The sequence below is a fragment of the Oculina patagonica genome, chromosome 4 (assembly GCF_052425735.1).
Source record: "Oculina patagonica isolate OP01 chromosome 4, crgOcupat, whole genome shotgun sequence".
Taxonomy (NCBI): Eukaryota; Metazoa; Cnidaria; class Anthozoa; order Scleractinia; family Oculinidae; genus Oculina; species Oculina patagonica.
The window spans coordinates 59,117,521-59,135,879 of record NC_135761.1 but is presented as its reverse complement, the minus strand read 5'-3'; the positions used below and the strand labels follow the sequence as shown (position 1 = coordinate 59,135,879).

The 18,359-nt window shown below is 39.4% G+C and overlaps 1 protein-coding gene across 1 annotated transcript; it reads left to right on the top strand.

The window, feature by feature from the left end:
* The first annotated feature begins 625 nt into the window (after positions 1 to 625).
* LOC144648622 (uncharacterized) lies at positions 626 to 17,591 on the top strand. Its single transcript, XM_078508130.1, has 9 exons — positions 626 to 838; positions 2,263 to 2,366; positions 3,125 to 3,266; positions 5,155 to 5,307; positions 12,917 to 13,129; positions 14,491 to 14,597; positions 15,506 to 15,743; positions 16,225 to 16,293; positions 17,146 to 17,591. The coding sequence occupies exons 1-9, from the start codon at positions 733 to 735 to the stop codon at positions 17,157 to 17,159; spliced, it is 1,146 nt and encodes a 381-aa protein (XP_078364256.1). The 5' UTR covers positions 626 to 732; the 3' UTR covers positions 17,160 to 17,591.
* The last annotated feature ends 768 nt before the right edge of the window (positions 17,592 to 18,359 follow it).

The window sequence follows — 18,359 nt, the reverse complement described above, 5'->3', positions numbered from 1 at the left end:
TGCCCGAAAGGGGTACCTTTTTCAGGCTTCAGGTATATGTTGTGGTTCAATTTTATATTTGGTTTAAAATTTTTCAAACCAGTTTGATTTTTATTTTCCATTGTCTTATGTTCATTATCATAATCTGAAACAAAGGGAAATGAAAATCAAACTGGTTTCAAAAATTTTAAACCATAGATAAAATTAAACCACAACATATATAAAAGGGTAGTTTTATATACAAGTTTAGGTATACGAAAGGGTATTGGAATCTGTCATTTAGCTTTTTGAAAGGGTCTTTAATAAAAAATATTTCGAACAGATGCAATTTTTGGCTTTATTATATCAATTTATTAAGCGCTACTTGAAAATGAAAGAATTTCAGGAATGTGAAAGGGGTACCTTTTTTCATTAAAAGGTATACGAAAAGGGTACAATTTCTGGCAAAATGGTATATAAAAGGGTAACGGGTAAGAGCTCGGGGCGGAAATAGAAGTCCAGGGCTTATTTTTGGCATTTTACAGTATCCCGTTTTCCCTCAAAATAATCCGATAATTTCCCTTGTCCCTAGAACCCTTCCTTGGGAGGGTCTCATCACTAAGGAGTCTGGTAACGAGCGTGTGGAGATACCGGTTAAAACCGGTTTTCTTTTCTTCGTCGTCGTGAAAAACACGAGGTCAGAATAATTGAACGAAATTTTGGAAAGATTGTCGTGTGCTCTACAATCACCAGTCAAGTACAAAGTTATCCACCATGGCCGATGACAACGAAAACAAGATCTACGTTGGTTCCTTAAACTTTAAGACAACTGAAGAAGGCCTTGCAGACCATTTTAGCCAATGTGGAAAAGTCCTTGACTGTAAGTTGATCTAAGTTGCATGTGTCTTTATCAAAGTCGATCAAAAATGGTGGTTTTATTCTCTTAACAATGGTCTTATAGAGGATAACTTCTGGTTTTCCCTTTCTTCTACGTGAAAACTCGCTTAAAGAATGCTGCATTTTCTTTTCATTATTTTGAATTTTAGCTTATAGGGCCTGTATTCTGCTGCACAACTTCATAAAATATAGCGCGCGTGCATTGCTTTTAGTTCGTGTCATAACGAGTGGAGTGCAATTCACATGTGACTCCCGAGTAAAATTTTGAAAGGCCAACGCAATTGTACTTTCAGTGCAATGCCCTCCCTTAGCTTCGTTTGTTTTCGGACCTTGTGATGTTACACTAGCCTTGAGAATATTTCTCTCAATTCAAATTCAAACAATCCCACGTGAAAATGACTGAATAATTTCCACTTAACTTAATCTGACATGAACAATTGACTCACAAAGCTAATTTATCAGTCAAATACACGAGTGTCCATCCCCAAAGCATATCCTTGGCATTTCGACTTGAGGTTAGCTCTTTATAGTGGGAAATTTGATGCAAAACTTTGCCTGCCAGGGCGGGCTTTTGACCATTGAAGGTTAGGCCCCATTTACATGGAAAGAGGATGATCCTAGCACTAGGATCATCCTCCTTTCATGTAAAATAAAATGATCCTAGTGATAGGATCATCCTAGTACTAGGACCATCCGAGCGCCATATGTTTTCAGCTTTCAGTTTACATGTGAATGGTTGCATTTGGCCCCAACGCTAGGATCATCCTAGTGCTAGGATCATCCTAGATGAGGGATGATCCTAGCACTAGGATCATCCTAGCGCTAGGGCTAGATGCAACCCTTCACATGTAAACTGAAAGCTGAAAACATATGGTGCTCGGATGATCCTAGTACTAGGATCATTTTATTTACATGAAAGGAGGATGATCCTAGTGCTAGGATCATCCTCTTTCCAGTCTCAAGCTAAAGGATTTTATATTCCATTCATTCACAACAAATATGTTCATGGTACTCATGTCATTTCATGATTGGGTGTGTCGTATGGTAAATGCGAGACTTTGCGAGGCGGCCAGACTGATATTTTTTTTCTATGAGCCGGAGCCTTTTGAGCCTTGCAAAAGAAATCGAGACTTTAAGAAGGCGTCACAAAAAAATCGAGACAACGAGACCCCTGAAATTTAGCTAAAATTTTGGGAGCCCCCCTTTTTTTGAAGGACCATTCACTACCCCTATGATTCCACCTCAATTTTTGTTACGGTATCCTTTTGCCTTTATCAAAAAGCAAAAAGTGTGGATTTGTATGTCAGAAAATACGTTTTTTAACATGTTGTTATAAACGTGTTAACAAAGTCCTTTGGAATTAGTTGTATTTTTTAACAGTACCTGTTTTTGTTTTCATGTTTACAGCAAAAGTTATAACGGATCGTGAATCTGGAAGATCAAGAGGGTTTGGTTTTGTCACCTTCGAGGATGGTGCATCTTTTTTAAAAGCATTGGAAATGGATCAAACGGTAAAGTCTTCCAAATGGTTGTATAGTTGGTTACATGTACATGCGTGTCACGAACTTGGACAAAATAAATATTTTGTTATCTAAGAGCTTTGTGGCAGGATGTTGGTTAACTGGCTGATTTTTTTGAATCCATGAATGCTAAGTTCCAAAAGTAACGACTCTCATTACTTTCATATATGCAGAGAAATTTGGCCATTTAGAGCCTTTCTTATCACCTTCAAGACTCTATGGATTGTCTTGGAAGATAGCCGTTCCTTGACTTATTCCCCCTTTTTGTAAAAATATTTGAAATGAGGGTTCTCAATAGAAATTTCAGCAGCTGTTGCTGTGTTGTTTTCACCCGTAACAGGGAACTACATGGCCAAGGGCCATGTAACTTCAATCTATTGACTGCAGTGCTTTGACAGCTGTATCACTTTCAAGTGACACTCGTGACAGGTGTTAGGGGTTACGGGTTCAACTGAGAACCCTGGAGATAATGGCCGCGCTTGGTTAATTGTGCCACCTCCCTTAAAATAATAATCAGCCCCCTTCTCTCCTTCTTTTACCCTCTTCCTGTCAAGTTAAAATGTACAACTGGGATAGGAATGACTCAAACCTAATTGCCAAGGATTTTGACACTAAAAATGAAGAGAACCCTCAGGCAAAATATTCATAGCATATCTATAACAAACACTACTGTTTACAGTCCATGTGACAACTTTTGGAAGATAATAACAGTAGTTGCTTGCTAACATTTGTTTTACATTATGTTGAAGGAGCTTGATGGCCGTCAAATATCAGTGTCAAAAGCCAACCAACGATCTGGTGGTGGTGGTAGAGGTGGTGGTGGCGGTGGAGGCTACAGGGGTCGAGGTGGCGGCGGCGGTTACAGAGGTGGAAGAGGCTATGGTAGTGGAGGTAGGTACAGGGTTGGAAACTAAAATTTTGGAGCACTCGCCATCCGGTCGAGTGACTTTCAAATTGCACTCGCCCAGATCAATTTTTACTCGCCCAGTCTTCTTCCATGACAAAAAAAAAATTTAGACCCCCTCCCCCTACGTTTTGATACTCACTGTGCCACTTACACACTGTAGGTGATCGATCGCAAAACAGACTGCAATCTATTTCTTCAATGAAAAATTGCAAAATATAGACCTTGCTCCACAATAAAACACGAGCACACTTACTTCCAAAGTTGAAACGCAGTTTTATTTGGTACGTATTTCCGAATTCTTGTTGTTTGCAAGCGAAATTGTACAGGAAAAGAGGCTTGAAATGGCCATCTTGCTGCGTTTCGCGGCTCGATGAATGAGCCAGTAAATTTTTGACCAGAGGTATTACTTTGTACAAGTACATCCGTCATGTAACGTGCCCCAAACGGAAGCCATTTTACGAACGCGAACACAGCTATGTTTGAGATGACAAAATGTTGGTAAGCTATCGGCTTGTGGACAGTGTAGATTATTTTAAAGTGGGAAGTAAAAGTTTCGCTTATTCTGAATAATATATTCTGGATATGACAATCAAACTCACCAAACCGGGCAAGTGATCCGTGATTTGTACTTGCCCAACAGTTTTCACACTCGCCTGGGCGAGCGGGCGAGCGCTAATTTCCAACCCTGTAGGTACACTCTTTACTACTGCTACTCTGAAAAACGCTTTGGATTTAATTTTGACAACTTTCGAACACCTGGTTTTCAATCATGTCTAATACCGAAATTTACAGATTTTGTTTTCCCTGTGGAACAGGCTTTTAGCCAGGATTTAGAAAGTGGGAGACCATTTTTTTTTTGTGGGCCAAAGGCCCACATAGCATGGCGCCGCAGGTGCCATGCTGCTAGGGGGGTCTGGGGGTATGCCCCCTAGAAAATTTTGAAAAATTGAAGCCTCTAAGACGTGATTTCCGCGATTCTGAGCAGCTGTAAACGTCTTTTAATTAAGCTATTAAACCGCCGTTTTTCCTTGATAATTTTACAAAACTATCCTTTCCTCAACTTACCTTGTTTAACATTGAACTATAATTATTTGGGACAGAAACTCCAGTTGTTATGAACAGTGATTGAAATTTGAAGTTGTCAAGCCACAAACTTACACGAAAGAACGGATATGCACCCACGTGCGTATTTATTTTTAGCACCCGGCAGAGTAGCCTGGGCACGACTTGGGGAGTTAATATTATTGAACAGCGGCTTTGCTTGTGAAATCGCTTCGCTTAACTTTGATTCATGCGAACAAAACAGTAAGGAAACTCGCTAAAAAAGTGTAAATAGGGAAGAAAAACACGCCAGCAAGTCTAAAACAACTCTTGAAAGCAAAAAGGAATGTAACTAGTTTTTTTAAATTTATACACACTGTTTTGTTACATTAACCACAAAAGTTCGTAAATTGCCACCCAAAACAGGCCGTCGAAAATCACCTATTTCTGAAAAGTGGCCGTCCTTTGGATGGCTGGATGGCCGCCTGGCTAAAAGCAGAATACTAGTTCTACTGGCAGTGTAACTTGCTCTACTTAGAGCAGTTTTCAACTGAGTGTTGTAAACCAAAACCAAAGTAATCACTCTGGCCAATCAAAGAGAGATAATCCACTAAGCCAATCAAAACTTGAAGCAAAGACATTTTGCCGTCACGAAGCGCGGGAAAAAGTGCGCAAGCGAGTCACGATTGATTTTGGTTTTACTTCTTATAGCTGAGAAAGTGGCGTGAGAGTTTTAAACCAATCACTGAGCATAGTAATGCAAAAACAATGCAAATGCGAATTACTTTCGACACTCGAGTGAAAACCACTCTATGTGTTTTCAATTCACAGGAGGTGGTTTTGGTGGCGGCAGCTATGGAGGAGGTGGCAACTATGGAGGTGCCAGCTATGGAGGTGGGAGCTATGGTGGCCAGAGCTATGGAGGAGGTGGTGGCGGCTACGGAGGCCAGAGCTATGGAGGAGGTGGAGGAGGTTATGGCTACGGTATGGTGACAGAATTATTGTTTTATAAATATATACAAATTAATAAAGAGTTTAATGTTTAGCATTGACCACTGTCACACAATAATGATATAGCTCAAGAATAGACAAGTGGTTGCATTGCTGGGTTCAGTGGAAGTATACTTTTGTTCCATTTTACCTGCTGCATCAGGGCTCGAGACTAACTTTTTTGCTAACTAGCCAAGTGGCTAGTGACAGTTTGATTTCACTAGCCAAAACTTATTTTCTACTAGCCACAATTTTTAAGCATAGTTCTTCTTTTAAGGGGAGGGTGGGAGGGTGAAAACAATGTGTGATAGTGTTTAATCCTTCAGCCGTGAAATGTTCCTTAAATCTCATGTTTTTTTTTCTTACAAAGTTGGGCTTTGTTCTTCACCATAAAAATTGTACTGTTACTACATGTACATGCGTTTTTGTCGCACTGTAATTGTTTCTAGTCATTATTGAAAAAATGGCTGCCTAACAATAAATACAGGATATCATTTGATGATTTTTTTTAATATTAAAGAGCGCGATTTTCTGATAAAAAAATAAACAATTCTGCAAAATAAAGTTGAATTGAATGAACTTCAGTTTTGCAATACATTTTACTGTACATCTTACAAAATAATTTCCTGTCTAACATTGTGAATTCTTTCCAGAGGAAAGGTTGCATTTTGCTTGCCTTTAGAAAAGCAAAATAAACTGAGAAATAAAATAAATCATGGTGTACAAATAAAAATTATCTTCTAAGTGTCTAGAAAAGTTGTAACTTTTAATACCAACCTTCAAAAAAGGAAAAAGGAAACATTTCCTATAGTTCCACCACACAGCCACTTTTTTATTCAACAAAATTTTCATTGGCATACTGGATGGCTATTTTGTTGTTTGCTTTAGGCTGTTATTTAATTTTGTGTGCAAAGCAGATTGTAGTGAAAAATGGTGGCCAGATGACAAACTCTCAGATAGACTATGAGAAGTCCTCTCTTTTCTTAGTCTGTCGAGTGAAGCTAAATAAAGAGTGTGAGTGGAAAAATGGTCTATTATCTAAGGGTGGGTCTTATTTAAAAATTGGATGCTACAAACAATGTAATCTGACGAAACTTCTACAGTAACTTAAAGAAGGGTATTTTGATTGTCAGTAATGTCTCTTACGGAAGAGACAAAGCTCACAGCCTTCACAACGTTAACAGAACAATGTATTGTAAGAATTTTAGATAGAATAAAAATAATGGGGGTGTGGTAAAACATAATAACTTGAACTGCAAAACATTGCTTTTGATGAAAAGGAATTTCCAAGGCTGTTTCAGAGTTGCTTTGTAGTGCTCTTTTTTGTTATACGGAATATTTTGCATAAGCGCCGCATTGGGACTGCGGCGCTTATTAAGGCGCTTTTTAACTTTTTGTCTTAAATGCGGCATTATTCGGGGCGGCGCATTCAGTAAATACGGTAGTCCCTTTTTGCACATCTTCTCACTCCCAGATTTTCCATGGCCATTTTTCCACTGCACTCTTTTTTGGCTTCACACTTGACGGAATAAAAAAGAAAAGGGAATGCTTGTAGTCAAGCTGTCTGAGAGATGCTTGATCTTCTTACATGCAAAGATTTCTTGCATAATTTTCAAGTTGAACATTCGAAATAAAAAAAAAATGTTGCATAATGGGTAATTGTAAAACAGGCTAACTCTCATTGTAAAACATTCTGCTGGTTTTGAAGAAATGCATCAATACTCTGTTTGTGACTCATAAAAAATAAAAAAAATATTTCATAATGGGTAATTGTGAAACAGGCTAACTCTCATTGTAAAACATTCTGCTGGTTTTGAAGAAATGCATCAATACTCTAATCATAATAATCTGTTCTGAGCAAAATCTGGCAAAAATAAATTGCTGCCTAAGTTGCAGCAAGCTATTCAATTTTGCTTGACTGTGGATATTGTTTACAGTTAAAAAATGTGTTTTTGCATTGTTTTCTGTGACCTTTTTGTGACTGTTTTGTTCCTACATGCAGGCTTTCCTTGTGCAAATCTTAAAAATGGCTAACTACAGCTGTACGTTTAATTTGGTTTTAAGAAATCTGATATCTGTGAGGTTTTCCTTGTCTTAATCAAAAAATTCCAATTGACTATCCATAACTATCAAAATGCAAGTATTACACAAAAGCAAATGAATAGATTAATGTTGATTTAAGTGAGGTGTCGGTGTGGGATGGGTGTGGTCTTTGTGAAGTTTCCTAACAATTCAATTTGTTCTGTTTGTTGATTCTCATAAAAGGCAATGACTGGCAATGATCTGTACTGCTCCATGATTCAACCGTGTTCCTGTCAGTCTGTTATGCATTGATGAGCTGAGGTGATAGTAACAAGAGAAAAAAATTCAGTGTGCCGTCCTGAAACTTGATGAATGATTAACCTCAGCTTATGAAGTTCTGTGCTCTGAAGTTACCTCAGTTATGTTGATCCATGTGCTCTGAAAACCTCAGCTTACGATGTTTGCCTCTGTGATGTTCCAATGATCCGTGTGTTAAGCAGAAATGGTTCCTTGTATAAAGACCAGCAGCTAATTCATTTTATTATTGACTAGTGTTAAGCTTAGGATAATATTTTAATGATTTTTTCTATGTTTGTTAGCTCAACGCGGTTGAAAATCGCTTATTGTACTCCATTAAAAGAAAACGTTTTGATGTGTCTATTTTCGAGTGATAAAACCCAGCATTCCATGTTTCAACCTCAACATCTACATTTCAATGGGAAGTAATCACTTGGTTTATTTGGTTACCACTATAAACTGCAAAATTATTTTGTTTTGTACATGTTTATTTTATGTCATAGGTGTACCTTCAAAATTTTTGTATGTTTTGTATCTTTTGATTGCCATTTTAAGTTAGAAACACTAGGGAAAAAATGTCAAAAACTCTTGAAAATGCAAAGCAAATAATCTGTCAAACCTTGTTCAGCTCATAACAGCCAGGAAGATATTAAAACTGTAAACCCAGTTGGTTGGGCTGTGGTCTGTTGAAGAGGTCTATGGTCTTTAGCACTCTAAGAACTCTATTCTCTGTAACCTTGATTTTGAAAATGAAAACTCAAACTAATTTCTTAGTGGGAAAAGAGTCATTTAGACCCCAAGAATGAAAGGGATTAAAAAAAACACAAACCCCCCCTTTTTTTTTTTTTTTTTTTTATTTAAATAAATTTTTTTTAAACCCCACTGGGAAAAAAAAAAATGAAAAAAAAAAAAAAAGAGAAAAAAAATTGATATTTGTAGTCAAAAGACACATCGTGCAAATGTGCTATTGTCTAGGTTGCCCTCGGATTCTCTGTGACATGATAGTAAGGTGGTTGTTGCCACATCCAGTGTTGCAAGAACCAGTTGTTTCATATATTTGATATTTTGTAGAGGGTTGGACGTACAGATGAGGACAGACAGTTTGAATTTGACTTCCCGTTCAACTATCATAAAAAAGTCCAAAATGATAGAAATTGGGGGCCATTCGTTTTTAATGGGGTGGGGTGGGGGTGGCTGGCTGGTCTGAGGGGGAGAGGTAAAAAAATTAGGCTTCAAAGGGGCAGGCCATGCGAAAAAATTTGCTTTGTAAGGGTGGTGGGGGGGGGGGGGCACTCCAAAAAATTACCTTCAAGGGTGTATGATGGCATGTATAATATTGCAAAACTTCTACCATAATGCCTGGAATAGAGATTCTGAAAATTAAACTTTTCTTTCGGGAGCATGCCCCTGGACCTCCCTTTTTTCTACAGTGTATGTACCAAGCAGCAGGAGGGGGGGTCGGTGGGTGAGGGCACTGTAGGAAAAAGAGAAGAGAGAACATGCCGTGACCAGGATATAGCCAGTACCCACATTTTCCTGGCTAAATCCCTTTATTTCCATGATGCTTTGGACAACACTCTATTTTTTGTTTGTTTGTGGTAACCACCCAATTGGTATATTAGCTGGTAGATGCCATTAAACGCAACCCGCACGCTCCTTTCTACTTGCATTTGGCAAGTGATGTGATTATGACTAGATTTATACCATGTTGATTTAGCTTGATTTTGGCCAACCATCCCTTATGAGGCTGCCACCTTGATGTGTCGGTATGGCCTGCGAGGCTTCATGATCCTTTTGGGCTATGCCGTTGGGAGTTACACTCCTGGAAGGTTCAACCTTGCCGGACAGGCCCTGAGGGGAGGGTCCTTACTAAAACCAGCCTCCTGGTCCTCCAGGTTGGGAAATTGGCGTGAGGTTGACATCCTCACCCTGTAAAAAAGATTTTGTTACGGAAACACCAACAAGAAATCTTCAACCTTTTGGTCTCCAAGGGAACTCGGAGCCTTCACGAGCTAGAATGACCAGTGGCAGTGATTTTGGCCAGGATAATTTTCCATGGGCCCATCTATCTGCTGGTATTGAAGGATCACTGGTCACACTATCAGGAGGTTGTCACAGGATGCAGTTTAATTTTTATGTTATGGTAAGTTAATCAATCAATCTTATTAACGTCATAATGCGGGTGAGGTTCGAAGTTTTGAAAAATTAAGTTATTGAAGTCTACATTTCCTGCATTCTGAGAGTCATTTTAACCCTCACTCCACTATAAGATGGACCTTTGTGGCCCATTGGGCGGTGCCGACGCACCCATCCCCCCCCCCCCCCCAATGCCTACGGCCCTGGGATGACACCATAATTTTTTTATAACGTCCAGGTTTTTTTTTTCGCGACAACCTGAATGCGTACTGTTTAAGGGACACTAAAACAAACTGGCTCGTCCACAACCACGCACTGATTATCTACAGAGAAGATTTTCAGTGGAGCAGACCATGAGCCGCGTTGGTGGGGGTAAGTGGTCACGGCAAATTTGAAAATAATTTCTCGCATAAAAAGCAAAAATGACCCTGCGAATCAGATTACTGGGCGTATCCTTTACCTAGGACTATGAAAAAGGGCAGTTTGTTTGCGGTCGTTCGACCTGGTGACAAATTTGTGCGTGTGTTCATCCATTCTCGTCCTCAGAGCCGCTTGTCTCTCTTAGCTGGCTGAGCTGGGGTAACAGAACAAGTGGCTCAAGAGACACATGACTTCATTGCCTAGATATGTAACAGAGAGAATTTAAATCTAGCCAATCAAATCAACCGTGCAGGTAAAGAGGGACGAGTGGCTCTGGCAACGCGAGCGGTGTTCATCTTGTTGCAGAGGTATGACGCTGATGGATGACGTTCTTTGGGCTCGCCATAAAATCCCCCCAACCCCCAATAGGGTGGCCTGCCTAGGGTCCACGCAGCCCGAGAGGAAATTCCTTGTTTAAGGGGTGGAGATGCTCGTTGGAAAATTTGAATCTAACCTCGAAAGGAGACTAAACTGCGCTTGTCTGAACCTTGTTGTTTTCATCTAGTGAACCCCGATATAACGATATGCCAAGGGAGCAGTAAAATACCGGGTAGTATCGTTTTATCGAAGAATCGTTATATCGAAACTTCCGATATAACGATATAGCCGTAAAATAACCGAAAATATCGTTATATCGGGGTAAACCTAACACGTACTTTTACTGTATATTAAAGGACGATAAAGAGAATAATTTTGATAAGAAGGCTTAGAACACAGTATCATTTTCGTATATCATCGTGCAAAGCTGTTTTTAAAAACGTTAGCGATGACTCGATTGCCGTAATGTTATTGCATTAAATTCGATGTTTTGCAAATAAAATGTGACGGTGTACTGATAATATCGTTATATCGGAAGGATTTTACGCTCGGTCCGCTAAATTCTCATCGTTATATCGGGGTTCCGTCCCATACATTTTACTGTAACTTTTGCCGGGACATAGAATATTCATCGTTATATCGGGAATATCGTTATATCGAGGATCGTTATATCGGGGTTCCACTGTATAAAGAAATGTTGGAGAATGGGTAAAAACATTGGTGTTCTGCCCTGAACATCAAACTGATGCCAATAGTAGGATGGGCATAGCAAGGCCTAAAGAACAAATTTTTCGGCCTACTCGTTTTTTTTTTTTATAAAATATGAACTATAGAAAAAGCCGGTCAACACTCAAGATGAAAAAGAGAGCATTTTTTAACATATCTTAGCATCATACATGTCGCAACTCCCCTTCCCTGATGAGATCAAGGCTCATTTAGCAAGTGAGCCTTCTGAGTTAGTCAGGTGACAGGCAAACGTACACGAACGAGCAAAAATTGGCGCAATTCTTTGTTATAAAATGGTGGAATTTATAAGCTGTCGAAATACACACAGAATCACTTAAAAGTCGAAAGGACAAAGTATTTCTTAGGGTCTTGATCTAAAAACATGGGAGGCGCGGTGGCCTAATGGTTAGTGCACCGGACTCCGTGATCAAGCGGTCCGAGTTCGAGCCCCGGACGGGGTCACCTGTGTTGTGTTCTTGGGCAAGACACTTAACTCTCATAGTGCCTCTCTCCACCCAGGTGGGTACCTGGTCACATAATGCTGGGGGGAACCCTGCGATGGACTAGAATCCCATTCAGGGGGGAGTAGAAATATTCCTAGCCGCTTAATGCTACGGAAACCGGGAGGGTGGGTCGCCTAGCTCGTGGGTTCCCTTTCCTTTTTTCGACGTTTTTCTTGTTTACAATTTTCTAAAAAATTTTGAAAAAATAAAAACGGCGGAGAATTAAAAATAATTCCCGCGAAAAAAAAATTTAAATAAAAAAAAAAAAAAAAAAGCGAAGAAAAGAAGAAAACCTTCGACTCATACTTCATGAAAAACGTCGATATCTCGAAGAGACTTTGATTTGATCTCAAAACCTTCCCCCGTGGATCGCCCCGCCCCAACCCCTCCAAAAGGCAGTTGGCCAGGCCAACTCTTCAAAAAGCTGGCTACGCCCCTGGTAGGCTAGTATTGGTCCCTTATACAGTTGGTACGTTATTGTTTTTCCTGTGGGTAACAGAATAACGATAGACGTTTTTTCCCCTTTGTAATAGACCTCTTTAGCTACGTAGGTAAATTGCCCATTGTAGATCACGTGACGCTCCCAAGAGAATTGTTCCTTTGTTTTTCTGGAAATTATTCGTTCATTTCCACGTGAATTTGTTTGAATTTGAAAGAAATAATTCTCAAGGGTAGCATCACATGGTCTACAATGGGACAACAAACAAACGAAGCTAAAGAGGTCTATTTTGTAAGGAAAAGATAGAAAGCGCATTAACCAGCAAGTAACTTTATGCGCATACACTCTTTTTTATATATTAGAACCTTCTTTATAAGAACGTCGAGGCTGAAAAAGGCCAAAATTTAAGAACTTACTAAGAACGTGCCCAAGGCTGAAGTATGTATGTCATGTATGTACCTTATTGTTACTTATTTTCGCGGGACTTAATTTTCGCGATTTTTGCGATTTTCAAAAAATCGCGAAATTAAAGACCCGCGAAAATTAATTCTAAACGATTTCTATTGTATTTTTTATGCTAATTACGTATTTTTGGCCAAATCGCGAAAATTAGGTCTCGCGAAATATTCCTGTTCCATTTTCGCGAAATTAAGTACCCGCGAAAATAAGTAACAATAAGGTATAAGGCGGAGGCCGAGGCCAGGGAGTGCGAAGTACTGGAAACGAAACTCTAAACCGGTTTAACCGGTGTATCTGGCTTATTTGAGTCGTTTCTCATCGACGCCGACAGCGAGGCCACAAGGAGATTTCGTCGAGCTACAAAGAAGTGGAAATCTTGAAAGATCTTTAATCATGGAAGAAAACAAGGTTCACGTTGGTTCCTTATCCTACAACACAGATGACTATTCTCTCAAATCCTTCTTTGAGGAAACGCTTCAACTAGATGTTGTAGATGGTGAGTGATCCGAGCTAAATAGCAAAGGACAATTTTGCGAAGCGCCAGAAAATATTTAAAAGGTCGATCGATTGAAAGTGACTGTGACTGCTAAATTACTGTATTTTTTGGACAGTAAAGAGGAGGAATTGTTGAAATTTTCTTCTAAGTTGTTGCTCTTCAAGGAGAGATAAAATGATCTCCCTATTTTAAAGAAAATCTTGAAAACGGAACGTAGCAAGATAACAAAGCATCTCTAGGTACAACAAAGTTGCGCCATATATTGTTGAAACCTCGATGCGCATGTATTGAACCTTATGTTTTCCGTTTTCGCCGAAATATCGAAGCATCTAGTCGTGTTTCCGACGCAGAAAAGCAAGAATTTTAAATCCTCCATCGCTATACGGTATTTAAATACTCAAATGCCCAAAGCATTAGCTGAAAGCTCATGAGCTTCACACGGAAAAATTTTTGCACTTTGGTTCGCTCGCAGTGATGGCCGGACGGGAAGATTATTTCCAAAAGTCTTGTTATAACAAGCGTGCACAGCAAAGTCTCGGCAAATAAACTGAAAGTAACTCAGTCATTAAGAAGTATTTCATCACACCATTATAAAGCTTGTTTTTTGGAAAGTGAAAATGTCTCGGTACGCGGATAATTGCGTGCGTGGAATGACGTGGGGCCGTACATCTTTTTCCGGCATGTCAACTCCATTCAGCCCTGCAGTATGTTCTAAACAGTTGCATCATGTAGTGATTGTACCTGTCAATATTAAGCCAGAGGGGCTGAGAGGGGGAGGCCAGGTATCGGCAGGGTGTTTGACAACAATTTTCTGCCCTTGCTGGGGACAGTATAAAGTTAAGTTAAGTGGCTATTCTGACCAAATGCCCTGTGGTGGGGCATCAACAGAAAATCTCAGTGTAGTATGCTAGGCTTCACTGCTCCTTCGCTGGCTTAGCATTGATAGGTGCCTTAGCCATGCATGCTGTACAGTGGTGTGATAAGTAAGCTTATGGATATGTTAGAGCGGTTTTCACTTGAGTGTCGAAAGTAAATTGCGTTTGCTTTGGTTTTGAATTACTATGCTTACTGATTGGCTTAAAAGTCTCGTGCCACTTTCTCAACCAATCAGAACTAAAACCAAAACCAATTGTGACTTGCTTGCGCACGTTTTCCCGCGCTTCGTGCCAGCTACATGTATTTGCTTCGAGTTTTCATTGGTTCACTGGATTGTCTGTGTCCTTTGTGATTGGCTAGAGTAATTACTTTGGTTTTGGTTTTACGACACTCAATTGAAAACTTCTCTAAGAGGTTTCAGTAATAAGACCAGTACACTTTAATCAGTAGGCTGTATGCTGATGTAATTCTTTTTCTTTATGCAGCCAAAGTTATAACTGAACGGGATACTGGAAAGTCAAGAGGCTTTGGTTTTGTAACTTTGGGTTCCTCAGAAGATGTTGATAGAGCACTTAACGCGACTGATGACTTGGTAAGATATATACCGTAAAATTCCGGTTATAAGTTGGGGCTTATACAACTTCGTAAGGGGTTTTGTGAGGGCTTATAAGGGGAGGGGCTTATATCCGGGAGGGCTTATAAGCGGAGGAAAAAACGTTTCAAAACGAGCCACGGCAGTGTTGATCAAAATACGTTTTTAAGTTAATAACGCATAATAAAGCAATCTTTAGCCCTGTTAAGTACTGTCGTTCAGCAGAGGGGGGCTTATATCTGGGGGGGGGGGGCTTATAATCAGATGTATTTTTTTTGTTTCCAAGTTGATGGGCTTATAACTGAGAGGGCTTATAAGCGGGGGGGGGGGGGGGGGGGGGGCTTATAACCGGAATTTTACGGTAGTTTAAGATGACAAGACCCAGTCATGCAATATAAAATCGAAGATGAAAAACAATATTGCGGTTTTCTGTGAAATGCGAACTCTGAAATTCAAAATCCAACTAACGATTGCGTTTTTCGCTGCAGTCGATCATAATTATGGCGACAACTAACGAACCATGAAAAACAGAAACAAACAAAATAGATCAAAATCTACCAATCACAATCAAGAGACATGACCTTTTGACCCAGTTGAAGTGAACGTCTGTTTCCCCGAGAGGTAGATTGGTAGATTTTGATCCATTTTGTTTGTTTCTGTTTTTCATGGTCCGGTGACTGTCGCCGTAATTATGATTGACTGCAGCAAAAAACACAATCGTTATTTGGAGTTGGAATTTCAGAGCTCCCATATCACTGAAAACTGTAATAAGTAATAACCATACCAATCCCCAATCTTATTAATCTGTTTTCTGAGCAACTTATGAAAACAGTTGGTTCCAAAAGGTTTGTTTCTATTATCCAAGATAATATTAATCGTTTATTTTGTTATCTTTCATGTCTTTAAAGGAGTTGGATGGTCGAACCATTAAAATATCGAAAGCCAAATCCCGTGAAGGAGGTGGTGGTGGTGGAGGAGGAGGCAGACGAGGAGGCTACCGAGGTGGCAGAGGAGGATATGGAGGCGGAGGAGGAAGATACGGCGGAGGAGGAGGTGGATATGGCGGAGACAGAGGATACGGTGGAGACAGAGGATACGGCGGCGGCGGCGGAGGATATGGCGGTGGTAGCAGATATGATGGAGGAGGTAAGTTCATTACTGCAATAATATTGCTGGCTTTTATCACAATTTCAACCAACAATATGTAATCCTAGACTTGAACTCCCAAGGGAAACAAATTTTCAGATGTTTTAACATTTTATCATTTTGCTATCAATAAAATTTCAAGAATTAGACACATCAATCACCTATGTTGTAACACTTTGAGGTTTACCCGACTGACTTTTTTAAAAAATAGAATAAGCTAGTAGTAAGTACTGAGGAAATTGGATTTTGTTTGAGTTAGCTAAAAGTTCAGGTTAACTGAGTTTGACTTAGCGAGGTTCTAGTTGATACACAATTAATTAGGGACCTGTCAAAGATATTAACTACATGTTGAATGTTTGTAATGCAGTGTATTCGTGCTAGTCTATGGTGAGAAAGTAATAATCTAACAATTTTTAAGAACCTGTAGTTGAGTAGAGGTACATGCATGCACAAACTAACTGCCAGACTAAACCATTCACAGGATCTGGAGGTGGTTATGGGGGTAGATATGGAGGAGACAGCTATTCTGGTGGTCAAGGCTACAGCAGAGGTAAAGGTGTAGTTAGTGTATTTAGTGAAGTGTCTGTGTTGTGAAAGATTTGAAAATAATAGTATCTGATGTTTCACTTTCGTGATCCCTTATTGGAAACATGGCTGCTCTAATTTCTATGTGCAATTATTTCACGGCAAGTGCTTGGCAGCACGGTACAGGTGCCAAGTATTTTAAAACCAAACAGCAGCTCAATGTGTAATTCCTTTCTTTTATGCATGATCAAGATATAAAAACACATGCACATTTAAATATATTTGCATCCATATTGATGAATAATTATTTTTGGTTTTTGAAGTGCATGCTTTCTTCTGAATGGTATGCAATACACTACATGAGACAAGCACGTTATTTTTATTATTTGGAAATGCTCAGGTGTACCACCGACATGTATATGCCCAGTGTTTCAGATAAAAGAGCAGTCTTGTATAAAAAACCTGACCAATCGGCTTCTTGACCGCACAATGAAATCAAAAAATTTCTGATAGTATGATGAGGCCTGATCTGTTGACTGCTTATAATCCTTTATTTATACTGTCAATACCTTTAAAAGTTATTTGGAACCCTGTATGACCCTGTTACAGGACGCATTATTACTGTTTGTTTTTTGTGGATGTTTCGAACAGTTTCCATTTACATGTAAATCGTTCCTGTATTGTGCACTTCCCACACAAATCTTCAGCTCTTGATTTCACTGACAATACTGTGCCACTCAACCACCTGCCTCCAGTTTTTGAAATGATCAGACCTACATTGATTTTATTTTCCACTGTTCTGTGGGAAGTTTATGATTCTGTCTGCTTGATTTCTCCTAACGATTCAATTTGTTCTGTTTGTCCATTCTCACAAAAGGCCGTGACTGGTAATGCTCTGTACTGTTCCATGATTCGACCATGTTCCTGTTCTTCTGTTATGCATTGATGAGCTGAGGTGTTAGTACCAAGAGAAAAAAAAATTCAGTGTGCCGTCCTGAAACTTGATGAATGATAAACCTCAGCTTATGATGTTCGGTGCTCTGAAAGTTTCCTGTTACGTTGATCCATGTGCTCTGAAAACCTCAGCTTATGATGTTTGGTTCTCTGATGTTCCAGTCCGTTACCTGTGCAGAAATGGCTCACTATATAAAGTCCATCGATCCGTTATGTTGTGTTGATATTGCCTAGTATAGCTCAAAGCATTTAGTTCCAAATGCTGTTTTTTATATATTTGTTTGTTCAACAAAGAGTTGTTGGTTTGTTTATTCAACCCAGTTGAATATCCGATGACTGTACTGCATTAAAGGAAAACGTTTTGCTGTGTCCGTGCAAGTGATCGAAACTGGTAAACATAGGCAACAGTGGGTCAGGACATTTTGGCAGAGAGATAGTGATGATAAAAAAGCAATCTGATCTGTCAAATTCACAGACTTGCTGTTGCTTCTTCAACCTTGCGTAGGTGGTTTGCACCTGTGTACTCTACAAATCTAGTCTTTGAATAGGTCATTAACAACAATGACGAAGTCCATGCAAATTTTAAAGTCAACAGGTTACTTTCTTTTGAAGAGGTAGTATATTGAAATTTCCATTTTGTCGCGCATGATTTTTGGATTGCACTTAAGCTCTGTTAATGTTTTTGGCCTTTATGCATAGCGTTAAGTAAACAAGAAAGCTTGCCATATTTCTGACAATAACTACTTACTCTACACTGAGAATTGGTCTATATTTATTCTTTAGAAAAAAATTTTCTACTCAATTCAAACAACAGAAAAAAACTGATAGGTCGTCATACTTGTTTTCGAGAAAATGACAGTTTACTCTGGTGAGGTCCAGTCGTAAAGAAAAAGCCACCATTTTGCATGTGCTAATCGCGCGTTAAATTATGCATAGTAGGGTTGTGCAATGCAATACTGGGGAATGACCTTAAATAAAATGAACTTTGACAGAAAGCAAGGACATTGATTATGTCATTGTAAACCACCAGTTGCAGCTTTCTAGTTAATGCCTTGAAGACCAGAATTTAAGATGCCTCTTGGTCTGCTGCAAAATGTTATGATAAATTATTAAACGAAGTCCTACCGGTAGATATCA